The following is a 13012-nucleotide window of genomic DNA, read 5'->3' as shown; positions in this document are numbered from 1 at the left end:
TACTGGCGTGTCCACATGCTTGTTATCAGAGTTAAAGCACATCTGTAAAAACTTTTCAGAAGGGTATTAAATACTTCTGTACCATTCACATATTTTGGAACAAATGTGCAGCTATTCCTGAAAAGGCCACCGCAGGGAGGCCTGGGTTCTTGGCACCTCTGCTTCCAGCCTTGCGTGTAGCCACACCGGGCCGGGCCGAGGGGCAGAGGTACTTTGCACCTTCAGCAAAGGGCAGAACAGGGGATGCTCATCTTCTTCCGAGAGCGGTCCGTACACTTCCTGCTCCCCTACATCACAGACAAGGAATTAACAGGCATTAAAATGGCTACATGAGAAAAAAAAAGTATCTAAACAATGATTGGAGAAATGCAGAAATTCAAGACGGCCATATCATAACTGGAAGGGAAACTAAGAACACCACAAAAAAAGAGAGATCAGAACAAATTTAAAACCTGTCTGGAGAGTTTGGTTCCAGTTCTCTCAACAGTAACCAAGTGTGCAGTAGGCCAATCAGATGAAACTATGGAGAGATAAGGCTTCCTCTAATAGAGCCCGCTTCCTCTAGTCTCTTGATAAACAGTGCATCTCTCAGCAAATACTGCAGCAGGCTGCTGCGTTCTAAAGGGAAACATGATCTGCTTTAATTGGGCAGTCTCGCTTCGGATATTGCTCAGTACACAGGCCTATGAAGCAAGCCCCCCAAATTTCGCAATTTCCTTTTAACACTGAACAAGCTTTGCTCATTATAATTCCTATAGTAAGCAAACAAAAAAACCCCCCACTAATATAACCTCTGTTTGAGCTACAGGAGCGGCCTCCAATAAAAGAAATCAGGCACAGCTGTTAAATATGTTTAATTTTTTAAAAAATAACTGATGGCAAAATAAAATATTTACATCACGTCATACTGTGTAAAGGCGCAACATCACTATACAAAGAAATATACATGCAAAATAAAGCCAAACTTCAACTAAAATACAAAAACGAAATAAAAATTTATAAGCAAAAAAGTTATGGTTGGTATGAATAGGCATCCATCCAGTTTTGAGTTTAATTCTTTTTTTTTTAAAGTTTCTGTACAATTTTACAAAACCAAAACAAAACCAAAACATAGTAATAAATAGACCGCAACAGAACCTGCAACATAAAAATCAAAGTGAATTTTGACTGATGGCTACATCTACTTTGTATCGGATGCAGGCTTGGTTTGTTTCAACAGGCATAACTTACACACATGTGCATGCGCACGCACACACACACAAACGGATGATTGAGCACCCACGTCCACTCACTGACACATGGAAAACCATCGGTCTCTTAATATTCCACACATTGCCTTAGTCTTAAAAACCATTTTTCAAAAACACACAGCTGTCATTTATCAGGTTTGGACCATAACGACTTGACCGTATTTCTTCAAAGAGCACAAAATTCATCGAGTTATACAGAAAGAAATACACAAGTCTGAAAATTCTAAAAAGGTAGAGATTGATTTTTTGGGGGGAAAATAATACTTTGGCATTTTGAACAACAATAACAAACAAACAAACCTCTGTAAAAACATCACCCTATTTTCCTTATCCAGTTTGCATTTCAGGAAATGAAAATCATTTTTACAATCCTTTTAAAACCAGCTCTAGTTTTGAACCAATTTCTAAGCAAAGTCCCCCAATGCAACTAGTTAATGACACCGTGATAAAGCCCATACCCTTCCTCCCCCCCCACCCCCACCCCTGGAAACGCCAAACACAAAGTCATAAAGCTCGCCATACTATGAGTGTGCTTTTTTTTCTATATATTTATTACAGTTACCACAGAGGTCCTCATAAATAGTTGCATAAAATGTTAAAGCCACGACATTGCACATGATATGAAATTTAAAAAAAAGTGAGTGCATTTACAGTATTTTCTTCCTGCTGTATACTGCTTGACAATGGAGGTTGGCTTATGGGACGTCCAACCCATGAGTCCTTTTCTGACAGGTCAAGCCAAGGCCAACCAGAACTGAAGACCCGCAGGGTGGTCTACCACCATTGGGGGGGGGGGAGAAAAGAGAAGGGGGCAAAAATCAAAGAGACACAGACCGAAGGCAGGTAAACAGTATATTTACAAGTAAGGCCTACATTTTATCAGAGCAAAATGGTTCATTCTATTTGTATGCAAAAATCTTGAGGTTGGATGAACTTAGAAGCAAAGTCTGATCTCAGCGCTCCGCTATGCCAAATAAACATAGGTGAGGCAACTGGAAAGTCCAAGTGGGGGAAAAACGTCAGATGGGTCAAAATGGACTTCCATATGGGCTGGCAGCCTTTTTACTCAGTCTTCTCTAAGCATCAGTGTCTGTCTCTTGTCTTTTAATACCAGTGCTTTAAAGATAGGCGTATTTCCTTTGTCTAAAATCTTGAAAATGCTAGTCAAAGATCATTTGCAAAATTTTGATTGACTTTTTTTTTAAAAAAGGATTTTTTTTTCTGTAGAAACCTGAATAAAATACTGTAGTAATTGCAAAGTTCTTTGTTGCCTGTTGCAGAGTACAGTGCGGTAGTCCTCCACCCCAATATAGTTTCGCACTGCTAGTCCCAAGTACAACCGTGCGTAGATTTACTTGGAATGCGTTTCCACACGACGAGTATGCTAGCAGCTGACTGGCTCTTTTATTTTTATTTTTTTCTTCACCCCAAATTCAAGTCAACAGCCGATTGGCAGGAGAGCTCCATCCTTAGTCTGATTGGCAAGTGAAAGAGAATGAGAGAGAACATCACAGTTGAACTAAACTTTTGGCAAGAGTTTGCTCTGCAAGAAGTTTTTAATGCTACAAATGGGTCGAACATCATTCTGGTGTTTTCGCCGCTCGATGAACGAAGTCAGTCTGGCTACGTCGATGCTGTCAGAACGTCCGGCACTGCCGGGCTGCAGCCATCGCTCCCGGAGGGCCAATGCAGCAGAAGGACGCTTGGAGGGGTCGTCCTGCAGTAGGAAACATACAAAATCTTTGGCCTTCTGGCTTACTCCTTTGAAGTAGTCATCTGGGAAGCTAAAATCTAAATGGCAAATGTTCAGGCAGGTTTCCTCTATGCTTTCGTCCAGGAAAGGAGACACGCCACTGAGGAGGACGTATGTGAGCACTCCGATGCTCCACACATCTGAGGTCAGGGAGACGGGGTTTCCAAGGATAATTTCAGGAGCTGCAAACTCTGGGTTCCCAAGTAACTGGTGGATGTAGTAGGTGGTATTGAGCTGGACTGCGTCTCCAAAGTCGGCCAGCTGGATTGTTGCTTTGGCCAAGCTCTTATCCACCAGAATGTTTTCAGGCTGAAAGATAAAAGAGGAGAGAAAGTTTCATAGCCATATCAAGAAAATGTTTTTAAAGCGCATCTCCATGCAAAGCAACTACCTGTGCTTTCAGATGAAGAGAGGAGTCGGCAAGTGCCGCTCAAGACATTTTTTTTAAATAGTAAATGCTGAAAAATCTTTTGGGAAAGTATTAAAGCTTTTACCAAGGCCCAAATAAACCAGCACATCTGGACTTACTGAGTATAACACACATACCTAGTGGACCTGTTAACTGAAATTCAGAATTCCGTGAATAGAATTCTGTATTAGGAAACACAGCACTTCTAAAACTGACCTTAAATTAACTCCTTCCCCATTGTGAAGGCCAAAATAATTCCACCTAGTTGTTTGTTTCAAGAAATAGATGAGAGAAAAACTAAACTCAGGTATTGCATCCAGGAGAAGGTATTGCATCCAATACTCAGGTATTGCATCCATGGAGAAGGAGCGTATAGAGGATTGTACGGGCCTGTCAGTATTTTAGCAACACACATACATAACAGATTGCTACCGATAGATATTTATGCTTTCTGGAAGCCAAGACCCCTTTTCCATATAAGCAATTTACATTCTCCAAGGAATGTTAAGGACAAAGGGGAACAGATCAGCCAGATTTCAGCCATAGGATTTCTCAGGTGGCTACTTTTGTCCAATTTACTCCTTAGATTTCTCTTTTGAGAACAAGACCGCAAAGTGACAAACTTAGTAGAAGTCTCATTTGAGCCTCTCAGGATGGCTTTCGGAGGCTCTGTTGTGATGTTGACACTCATTCCGACGAGTGGCTACCAAAGAGCCAACGAGCTGTTTGCAGTTCTCGACTTGACTGAGATGCACAGCCTCGTTTTTGCACCTGAATGTTCTGATGGTATAAAGATGCACATTTTGAACGGTTTTTGTTCTGCTCTCGTAGGTGCAGTTGCAAAATGTGAGCAGGATGCATAACCTTGAGAAGACTCTTAAAGTCACTGGACTCCCTGGCTCTAAAACAGGGTGAACCGTGCAAACTTACTTCAGTCTGCCCACTTGAAGGTGTGGACTTAAGAGTCTGCAGAGGACTGCACTAAAACTCTTTTGGAATAGTAAACATTATACAAAAGAGCAAGAATGTAGAGTTGGAGTTCACTGCAATTCTCTCTGTCTAGAGGAAGCGCTGCACAGCTCGTACTGAGGCGGCACCTGTGATTTGAGCTGATGGTACTCGGGGGAGGAGAACCCCAGTTCACCTTTAGGTCCAAGTGCACGATTCTGCAGTTGTGAAGATACTGTACAGCTTCCAGAATCTCCCCCAGGTAGAGCTTTATCTTCCCTTCAGTGAGGTTTCCCCACTGCACAATATAGTCCAGAAGGCGCCCCTGGTTGGCCCTACAGGAACACAAGCAGCAGAAAAATTCAACTGTCAATCAATGGTGAAGGGTGGGGGGGGGGGAAGAAGAGATTTTAAATTTTTAGTAACATATTTCTAGGTCAACTGCTCCACGTTATTGATCATAAAGCAACAAAAATGGTCAGTTTCATCCTATTAGAAGAAGAGTTGGTTTTTAAAAAGGTAAAGGTCCCCTATGCAAGCACCAGATCATTCCTGACCCACGGGGTGACGTCACATCCCAACGTTTCCAAGGCAGACTTTGTTTGCGGGGTGGTTTGCCAGTGCCTTCCCCAGTCATCTTCCCTTTACCCCCAGCAAGCTGGGTGCTCATCTCACCGATCTTGGAAGGATGGAAGGCTGAGTCAACCTTGAGCCGGCTACCTGAAACTGACTTCCGTCGGGATCGAACTCAGGTCATGAGCAGAGCTTTTGACTGCAGTACTGCAGCTTAACACTCTGTGCCACGGGGCTCCTAGTTGGTTTTTATATACCGACTTTCTCTACCTTTAAGGAAGAATCTGGCTTACAATCTCCTTCCCTTCCCCTCCCCACAACCTTGTGAGGTAGGCGAGAGTTCTTGAGAGTTCAGCGAGAACTGTGAATAGTCCAAGGTCACCCAGTAAGCTTCATGTGTAGGAGTGGGGAAACCAACCCAGTTCACCAGATTAGTGTCCACCGCTCATGAGGAGTGGACAATCAACCCCGGTTCTCCAGATTAGAGTCCACCGCTCCAAACCACCATGCTGGCTCTATATTGGGTTGGACCTAATCAGGGGTTTCACTCAATCACACCTAATCTTGCTCTTTACTACAGCCCCCAATACACATGGGCTTTTCTCATGCACATTCCAGAATGTCCGGGATGGTTTTTTTGGCGTTAAAAGGGGACCTCCCTCCTTCCTCGTTGACTAGGAGAACAACTGTTTGGACCCAACCCTTTGGGTCTCCTTATGCTCTTGGAGGCCAGAATGTGGTTCACAGGGGCCAACAAAGTGGTCGTCCTGGATTTAAATTCTAATAGAAGTACACATATTGGGCAGGAGTAAAATATTTGCATGAAGAAACTGAGAGGCCACACACATCTCTAACACCAAGATGTAACTGCTGGAAGTCTCAAAAGTATCAAGGAGGCCGACAAGCTGAGGGTGTTGAAGATTCTGCATAATTCCAAGTTCGTGGGTGACCTGATCTCGCTTCATAAGTTTCTTGTTCACAAACTTAGCGGCTACTTCACGCTTGGTCCCCTTTTGATCACATCTCTTGATGACAGAAAACCTGCCCCTGGGAAACAAAAGATGGAAACACTGAGATTAACTCTATCAAACAAAGCATAAAGGAGAGCTGCATAGCTTTTCACATCTTACAGGAGGAAACATTCAGACAGACACAGTCAAAAATGGGTTTGAAAGACTAGGCAAACCTCCATCCTTTGAAATGAAATCAAACACACACTTGTTAGGGATGCTTTAGGCTGATCCTGCATTGAGCAGGGGGTTGGACTAGATGGCCTCTGTGGACACTTCCAACTCTTATGATTCTATTCTATTCTATTCTATTCTATTCTATTCTATTCTATTCTATTCTATTCTATTCTATTCTATTCTATTCTATTTAAGTTGTTCAGTTGCTGAGGTACTTACAACAAAGCAACATCAATTAAACAATGTTAGTGTAGTTACTATAATTCCAAATTGAGACCAATAAGAAATTGTTGTTGTTGTGTGTGTGTGTGAAAATAGGGAAACTCCGACAAACAACCCTCACCCCCAATCTCTCCAGGGTACAATAAAACATTAGGGGCTTGAGCGAGCAAGCGCCCCCATCTTCCTGGTTTGTTTGCTGTGGTTTTGCTTTGGCAGACTCTCAGCATTCCAAGAGCAATGAGCATGCTTCGGGTCTTTGGGGGGAGGTTACCTTCTGGTTAACTATTGTCATTGTCTGTGCTCTGCCCCCATCTCTCCCTTGGGCCCCCTGCCTACAAAATGGTGGCCTCAAGCCAGAGGGGAGGGGATGTCTGGGTCAGCCTCGTCCTCCTCCTCTCGCCGGGCCCTGCTCCTCTGCAGCCTGGAGGAGGAGCCAGAGCCCCCTCCTCAGCGCAAGCCCAGCTGGCATGCCCCTCTGCTCATGCAAAAGGGGCCAACCCTTCTCCAAGAACAGGCATCCAGCCTGCCCAGTAGCTTGCCTCATTGCCTTTCCCTGGCTTCTGCCCTACTGCCACCAAGAAGAAGACGACTTGGTTTTTATATGCCGACTTTCTCTACCACCTAAGGAAGAATCAAACTGGCTTATAATCTTCCCCTCCCCACAACAGACACCCTGTGAGGTAAGTGGGGCTGAGAGAGCTCTAACAGGGCTGTAACTTGCCCAAGGTCACCCAGCTGGCTTCCTGTGTAGGAGTGGGGAAACCAACTAGTTCACCAGATTAGTGTCCGCCGCTCATGTGGAGGAGTGGAGAATCAAACCTGGGCCTCCAGATAAGAGTTCACCGCTCCAAACCAGCGATCTTAAGCCACTCTGAGCCTGGTTTTGGCCGGGGAGAGCAGGGTAGTAAGTGGAAACAATAAATAAATTAAATAAGCACTATACCATGCTGGCTCTCCCAATAGTGCTGCCAATATTGTCAAAAGGGGACTATTTATAGCAGGGCATTAGCCTAAGGATTTGTCAAAAGGATTACCAGGACCCCCTTACTTGGCAGTTATGTTTTACTGCAGCAATGTGAGAGCTCCTCCCCAGCGGCCTGGTCCCACGTTACATTGGTGCCTTGTGCAGAGAGGAATTACACAGTCCTTTCCCATATCGGTGGGGGCAGTGGTGGGGTAAGTAGTTTCCAAATGCTGCTCCAGTAATGCATGAATTATGTTAAGGTACTCAGTTCTCATCATCCAACCAAAAGGGAGACTGCAGCCAAGAAATCAGAAGGAGATGGAGACTGGGAAGGGCAGCCATGAAGGAGCTAGAAATGATTCTGAAGTATAAGGCTGTGTCACTGGCCACCAAGATTAAGTTAATTCATGCCATCATATTCCCTATTACTATGTATGGGTGTGAAAGCTGGACAATGAAGAAAGCTGATAGGAAGAAAGTAGATTCCTTCAAATTGTGGTGTTGGAGGAGAGTGTTACGGATACCCTGCACTGCTAAAAAAAAGACAAATCAGTGGGTTATAGATCAAATCAAGCCGGAACTGACCCTAGAAGCTAAAAGGACTAAACTGAGGCTGTCGTACTCTGGTCACATTATGAGAAGACCAGAGTCACTGGAAAAGACATTCATGCTAGGAAAACTGGAAGGCAGCAGGAAAAGAGGAAGACCCAACAAGAGATGGATTGACTCAAAGAAGGAAGCCACGGCCCTCCGTTTGCAAGACCTGAGCAAGACCTGTTAAGGATAGGATGTTTTGGAGGACATTGATTCATAGGGTCGCCATGAGTCGGAAGCAACTTGACGGCACTTAACACACACACACACATACTCAGTGAGCATCACCTAAAACAGAGCACTGCAATTCACATACTACCATTTGTGTCTCCTTGACTGGGCCTGTGCTTGCAAGCCAACCTTTCACTCAGAACCTAATCCAATTTCTGTGTTTCTATGTCACTGCAGATTCATGATGTGCTAATACAGCTGCGCATATATCACATGCACACAACTTGTTTCTCTTGAGAGATGTACTCAGCTTTCAATGATGCGCGTAGACTGAACCATACCTGCCAAGCTCAGCCACTTCACTGTACAGGGAATCAAAGTTATCCTTCCAGGTTACTAGGATTCCATCACTTCCAGGACCTGGAACAGGGAAAAGTAATCTATATTGCACATTCACCGTACAAAATGCACACCCATCTCAACCTTCTGAGTCCTCACTGAAGAAATGAACCCACCTAAAACTCGAAGACTGGCCGAAGATGACACTGAACCCATATCGTTTGCAGCTATACAGGTATAGATACCATCATCTTCTGTGGCTACACCAATGATTTTCAGAGATGCTTCTCCTAAATCACTGTAAAATTTAAATTGTAAGCATTAAAAAAGCGGAGAAATTCCAAGTGGCCACGTTCAGTATGCCACTCATCATTCATCAGGGTTTTGGTACGTTACAAGCTCTAGTCCACTTTGAAGACAAACAGAAAAAGCCCAGCTTACAGTGGTGTGTCTGGAAACCATCACTCTTGCACAACATCACAAAATGCTTATTCAAGTTACTTGCAAGCTACCCTTGGGTAAAAAGAAGAAGCTGCTGGTAGGTGAGCCATACAAGGCCAAGGGCTTTCCCGCACGCTAGGCTTCCTCCTGATTTTCTTGGCAATCGATCCTCAAGCATTGGGATCGGTTTGGGCAGGGCTCCTCCGCACGGCTGCCTGCCCTCCCTCTGCAGCACCACAGCTGTGGAGTCAGCTTCTTGCCTTCTGCACTTAGAGCTCATTCCTGAGCCTGGGGGCCGAACAGGGTTAGGAGGCGACCAGCCCTCTACGCTGGCATAGCACCACTTGCGGTGGCACTCCAGGACTTGCACGGCAGCGCGGCCCATGGTCGCTGGCTTGGCCTCCTGCCAGTGTCCTACAAGTGCTCACACTGGCGTCCTAGAAGGCGTTCCCGGGGGGTTAGGCTGCTGGTAGGCTGCCTCCTACCCTTCCAGCCTGGGAACGCCCCCCCCCCCCTCCGAAACAGAGTTGCTGCGCCAGGTTTTTCCTGGTGCGGGCTTGCTGTTCTCTTTTGGGGGAAATGGCCATTTAAAAATAATTGACATTTTAAAAGGCTTTTTTTTAGCCTTCTGGTGGCCAGGGAACTTCTTTGGAGGTGCCATGGCGGCGCCTCGGCTACGCTGCCCCCAGCTGCCACAAAACTCAGGAATGAGCTGCCCGTGTTTCATTCACAGTGGCTCAAAGCTTCCACTGAAGCTGGTTTCTGAGACCAAATGAATGGATTTATAAAATAATCTCTGGAACTGAAGAGCCATCACTCTTCCTATCACACAGACTCTAAAGCATGTTTTAGCAGCACCTTGGAAATCAGAATCCACAATGTTGGCCTGAGAAGAAGCCCTGGAAGTTGCTGGAAATGCCAGCGTCTCCGTATGGGGGGTGTCATGGTAGAGAACTGGCAAAACGAAACCTTAATTCAAAACCTTCCAAAATATTTTTATGCTCGCCTTCTAGTTGCCCTTTCTTGTACCATTCAACTTTCATATGGTCTCCAGCATGCAGAGCAAAGATGTCCGCCGTACCTGCATGAGATGCCGTAGCGACTGTCATTGTTCAGCGTGTTATGATCAGGACCTTTCCAAGTTATTGAAGCTTTTGGACGACCACAAATTTTGCACTTAAGAATGACAGTCTCTCCTATCTCGCATGTTGTCTCACTTAATGGTATTATAAACTCTGGGGGAACTGAAAGAGGAAGAACCAATTGCCATTAGAAGAGTAACAGTTATACATCTTGTTTGTCATCTAACTTCACGCAACTAAGAAGCTACTGACACGTTGCCCTGGAGACCACATTCCACTCTGGAAAGGTATTCTTTGGTACTCAGGTGGTAGGGTTGGGAAATATCTCGCGATTTTTGGGGTGGAGACTGAGGTGGGTGGAGTTTGGGGAGGGGCTTCAATGCCATAGAGTCCAATTGCCAAAGCGGCCATTTTCTCCAGGCGAACTGATCTCAATTGGCTGGAGATAAGTTGTAATAGTGGGAGATCTCCAGCTAGTACTCGGGAAGTTTTGGCAATCAAAATTGGATCTAGTGCCCCAAGCAAATGCTACTGGAAATCTCAAGCACTTATGGCAAGAAAACAATTGCAGACAAAAATATGCTGTTAAGTCTATTCAAAATATGAAATGAACACACATTAATCTGTACAAGGTTACAAGTGATGCAATAACATGCAGTACATGTGTAAATTCCGTTTGGAGATGCATCAACTCGTCCGTGAGACTCTAGGTCCTTGAAGATGTATAAGACTCTAGGTCCTGTAAGCTGCGTAGGTGAAAGCCAAAATAGGTCTCCAGTAAATATCCTATTTCGCAAGCCGCTTTTTCGTCATTGGCAGTCCCCAGAAGCTAAACAATCAGAACGTATGTTCTGCAAAAAGTGCATGTGCATAAATATGTGCCTGCATTGGGTATGTAAAATTTCCTCAATGTATGATTTTAAATGCATTGTAACTCCTAATGTTATTTTGTAATATTTATGCACATGCACTTTTTGCAGAACATACGTTCTGATTGTTCAGCTTCTGGGGACTGCCAATGACGAAAAAGCGGCTTGCGAAATAGGATATTTACCGGAGACCTATTTTGGCTTTCACCTACGCAGCTTACAGGACCTAGAGTCTTATACATCTTCAAGGACCTAGAGTCTCACGGACGAGTTGATGCATCTCCAAACGGAATTTACACATGTACTGCATGTTATTGCATCACTTGTAACCTTGTACAGATTAATGTGTGTGCATTTCATATTTTGAATAGACTTAACAGCATATTTTTGTCTGTAATTGTTTTCTTGCCATAAGTGCTTGAGATTTCCAGTAGTACTCGGGAGGTTGGCAACCCTATCAGGTGGTCACAGCATATGTCTAGAAGTCTCTTTGTGCCCATCCCTCCTGAGAAATTATGCCTTGGACTCCCACATCCCTTCCCCAGGCCTGCTCCAAGAGCCCCCACGGTTATTTGAATGTGACCTTGCCCCAGGAGATTTAATTTAGGGAGAGTTCAGGCATCTGCCTTCTGGGAGTAGAGCTGAGAGTGCAAATGCCTAAAAAGCCTTTTCTTAGTATCTTCCCTGGGGAAATCCCAGGTAGTGCAGCAACATCCAAGGTAGCCCTAACAGATCGCTTTGAGAGCTGAATCAAAAATAAGACTGGGTCTACAGCAGCAGCAGAATCCTAAACTATAAGAATGAACTACACCTCTTCTGACTTCAGATGAGGGAACAACATCGTGGAATGGTTCTCCACTTTAATGGCTCTTTTTCAAAATCATAAAATTGCAGAGCAGAGAATGGAATGAGTGGCTTGGATTCTGCGAATTCCATGGGTAGAAGGACACAGGATCACAGACCTCTACTCCCTCCTCTCCATGCTCTTCCTGGCTCTGTGTGTCTGAGGGGGGGGGGGTCCCCTTTACCGAGAAGTAGCATTTTGGGCTGCAGCAAGAGGGCCCTGGCAGGGAAACTGAACTTTGAGGGTGGAAACTCCTTCTATCTGTCTGCACTAATCGCTGGTGGATCTAAGCCAGTATCCTTCTCCCTTTTTACTATTGGGTAATATTTAGAAATCTGCACTCCCCCACCCCCATGGCACTGGCAATAGTGCTGCCTCCTCTGCCACCTCAGAACATGACCTGGTAAATTTACTTGTAAACAGAACATGCCAAATTCACGATATGAGTTGTAAAGTGGGCCAGAAGCCAAGTACCCCCACTGTGATATTTCTCAGTACAAGTAAGAGTATCCCTTATCCAGACATCTCATATCTGGAATGATCCGAAAAATGGACCCTTTGAGCCAGCATGCAGGCAGATCCGTGCTGCCTGCTTTCAACATTTCCTCTCACCTACAAAAAAATAAAATACAGTGTACACTGCATCTTAGGTGGAGACTGAAAGCCTGCCATTGTTAGTTTGTTGTTGCTCTTGTTTAACAGCTGATGCAGGTATTCTGGTGAGATAGTTACACTTTTGTTTTCCGATGGTTCAATGTACACACAATTATTTAAAATATTGATTAAAATTACATTCAGGCTACGTAGTGGAAAAGAGCAAGAGCCCAGTAGCACCTTAAAGACTAACAAAATTTCTGGCAGGGGATGGAGCTTTCGTGAGCCACAGCTCACTTCTTCAGATAACAGCTGGAATGTGAGTCCATCTATCCTTAAGTAGACACAGAATGGCAATGTAAATGTCAAAAGCAAGTAAATGACATTAGCAGGCATGATTGGATTAGATGTGATATGCAGAGGGGTAGTAGGCATGGAGAAATTGGCATTGGTAATGAGATTATTGATATTAAGATAGATGGACTCACATTCTAGCTGTATCTGAAGAAGTGAGCTATGGCTCACGAAAGCTCCTACCCTGCCAGAAATTTTGTAGTCTTAAAAGTGCTACTGGACTCCTACTCTTTTGTACTGCTAATGACAGACTAACACGGCTACCCATTGTGATTCAGGCTACGTGTATAAAGTGTACAAAAATTAATGAATTTGGGTCCCATTCCCAAGATATCTCATTATGTATATGCAAAAATTCCAAAATATTCCAAAATACGGAACACTTCTGGTCCCAAGCAGTCTGGATAAGGGATACTCA

At 44.4% G+C, this 13012-nt stretch overlaps 1 protein-coding gene across 1 annotated transcript in view; it reads right to left on the bottom strand.

The window, feature by feature from the left end:
• Positions 1-2663: 2663 nt before the first annotated feature.
• TRIO (trio Rho guanine nucleotide exchange factor) overlaps positions 2664-13012 on the bottom strand; it is a 218637-nt gene continuing 208288 nt past the window's right edge. Inside the window, exons 51-56 of the mRNA XM_056854855.1 lie at positions 9933-10095; positions 8587-8708; positions 8413-8491; positions 5780-5980; positions 4557-4695; positions 2664-3312 (exon numbers count right to left, since the gene is read on the bottom strand). Coding sequence (XP_056710833.1) covers positions 2770-3312; positions 4557-4695; positions 5780-5980; positions 8413-8491; positions 8587-8708; positions 9933-10095 — 1247 coding nt within the window. The 3' untranslated portion in view covers positions 2664-2769. The remainder of the gene's footprint in view (positions 3313-4556; positions 4696-5779; positions 5981-8412; positions 8492-8586; positions 8709-9932; positions 10096-13012) is intronic.

The sequence above is a fragment of the Euleptes europaea genome, chromosome 8 (genome assembly GCF_029931775.1).
Source record: "Euleptes europaea isolate rEulEur1 chromosome 8, rEulEur1.hap1, whole genome shotgun sequence".
Lineage (NCBI taxonomy): Eukaryota > Metazoa > Chordata > Lepidosauria > Squamata > Sphaerodactylidae > Euleptes > Euleptes europaea.
Note: the sequence above shows the minus strand (reverse complement) of the source record. Positions and strands in the feature narration are given on the sequence as shown.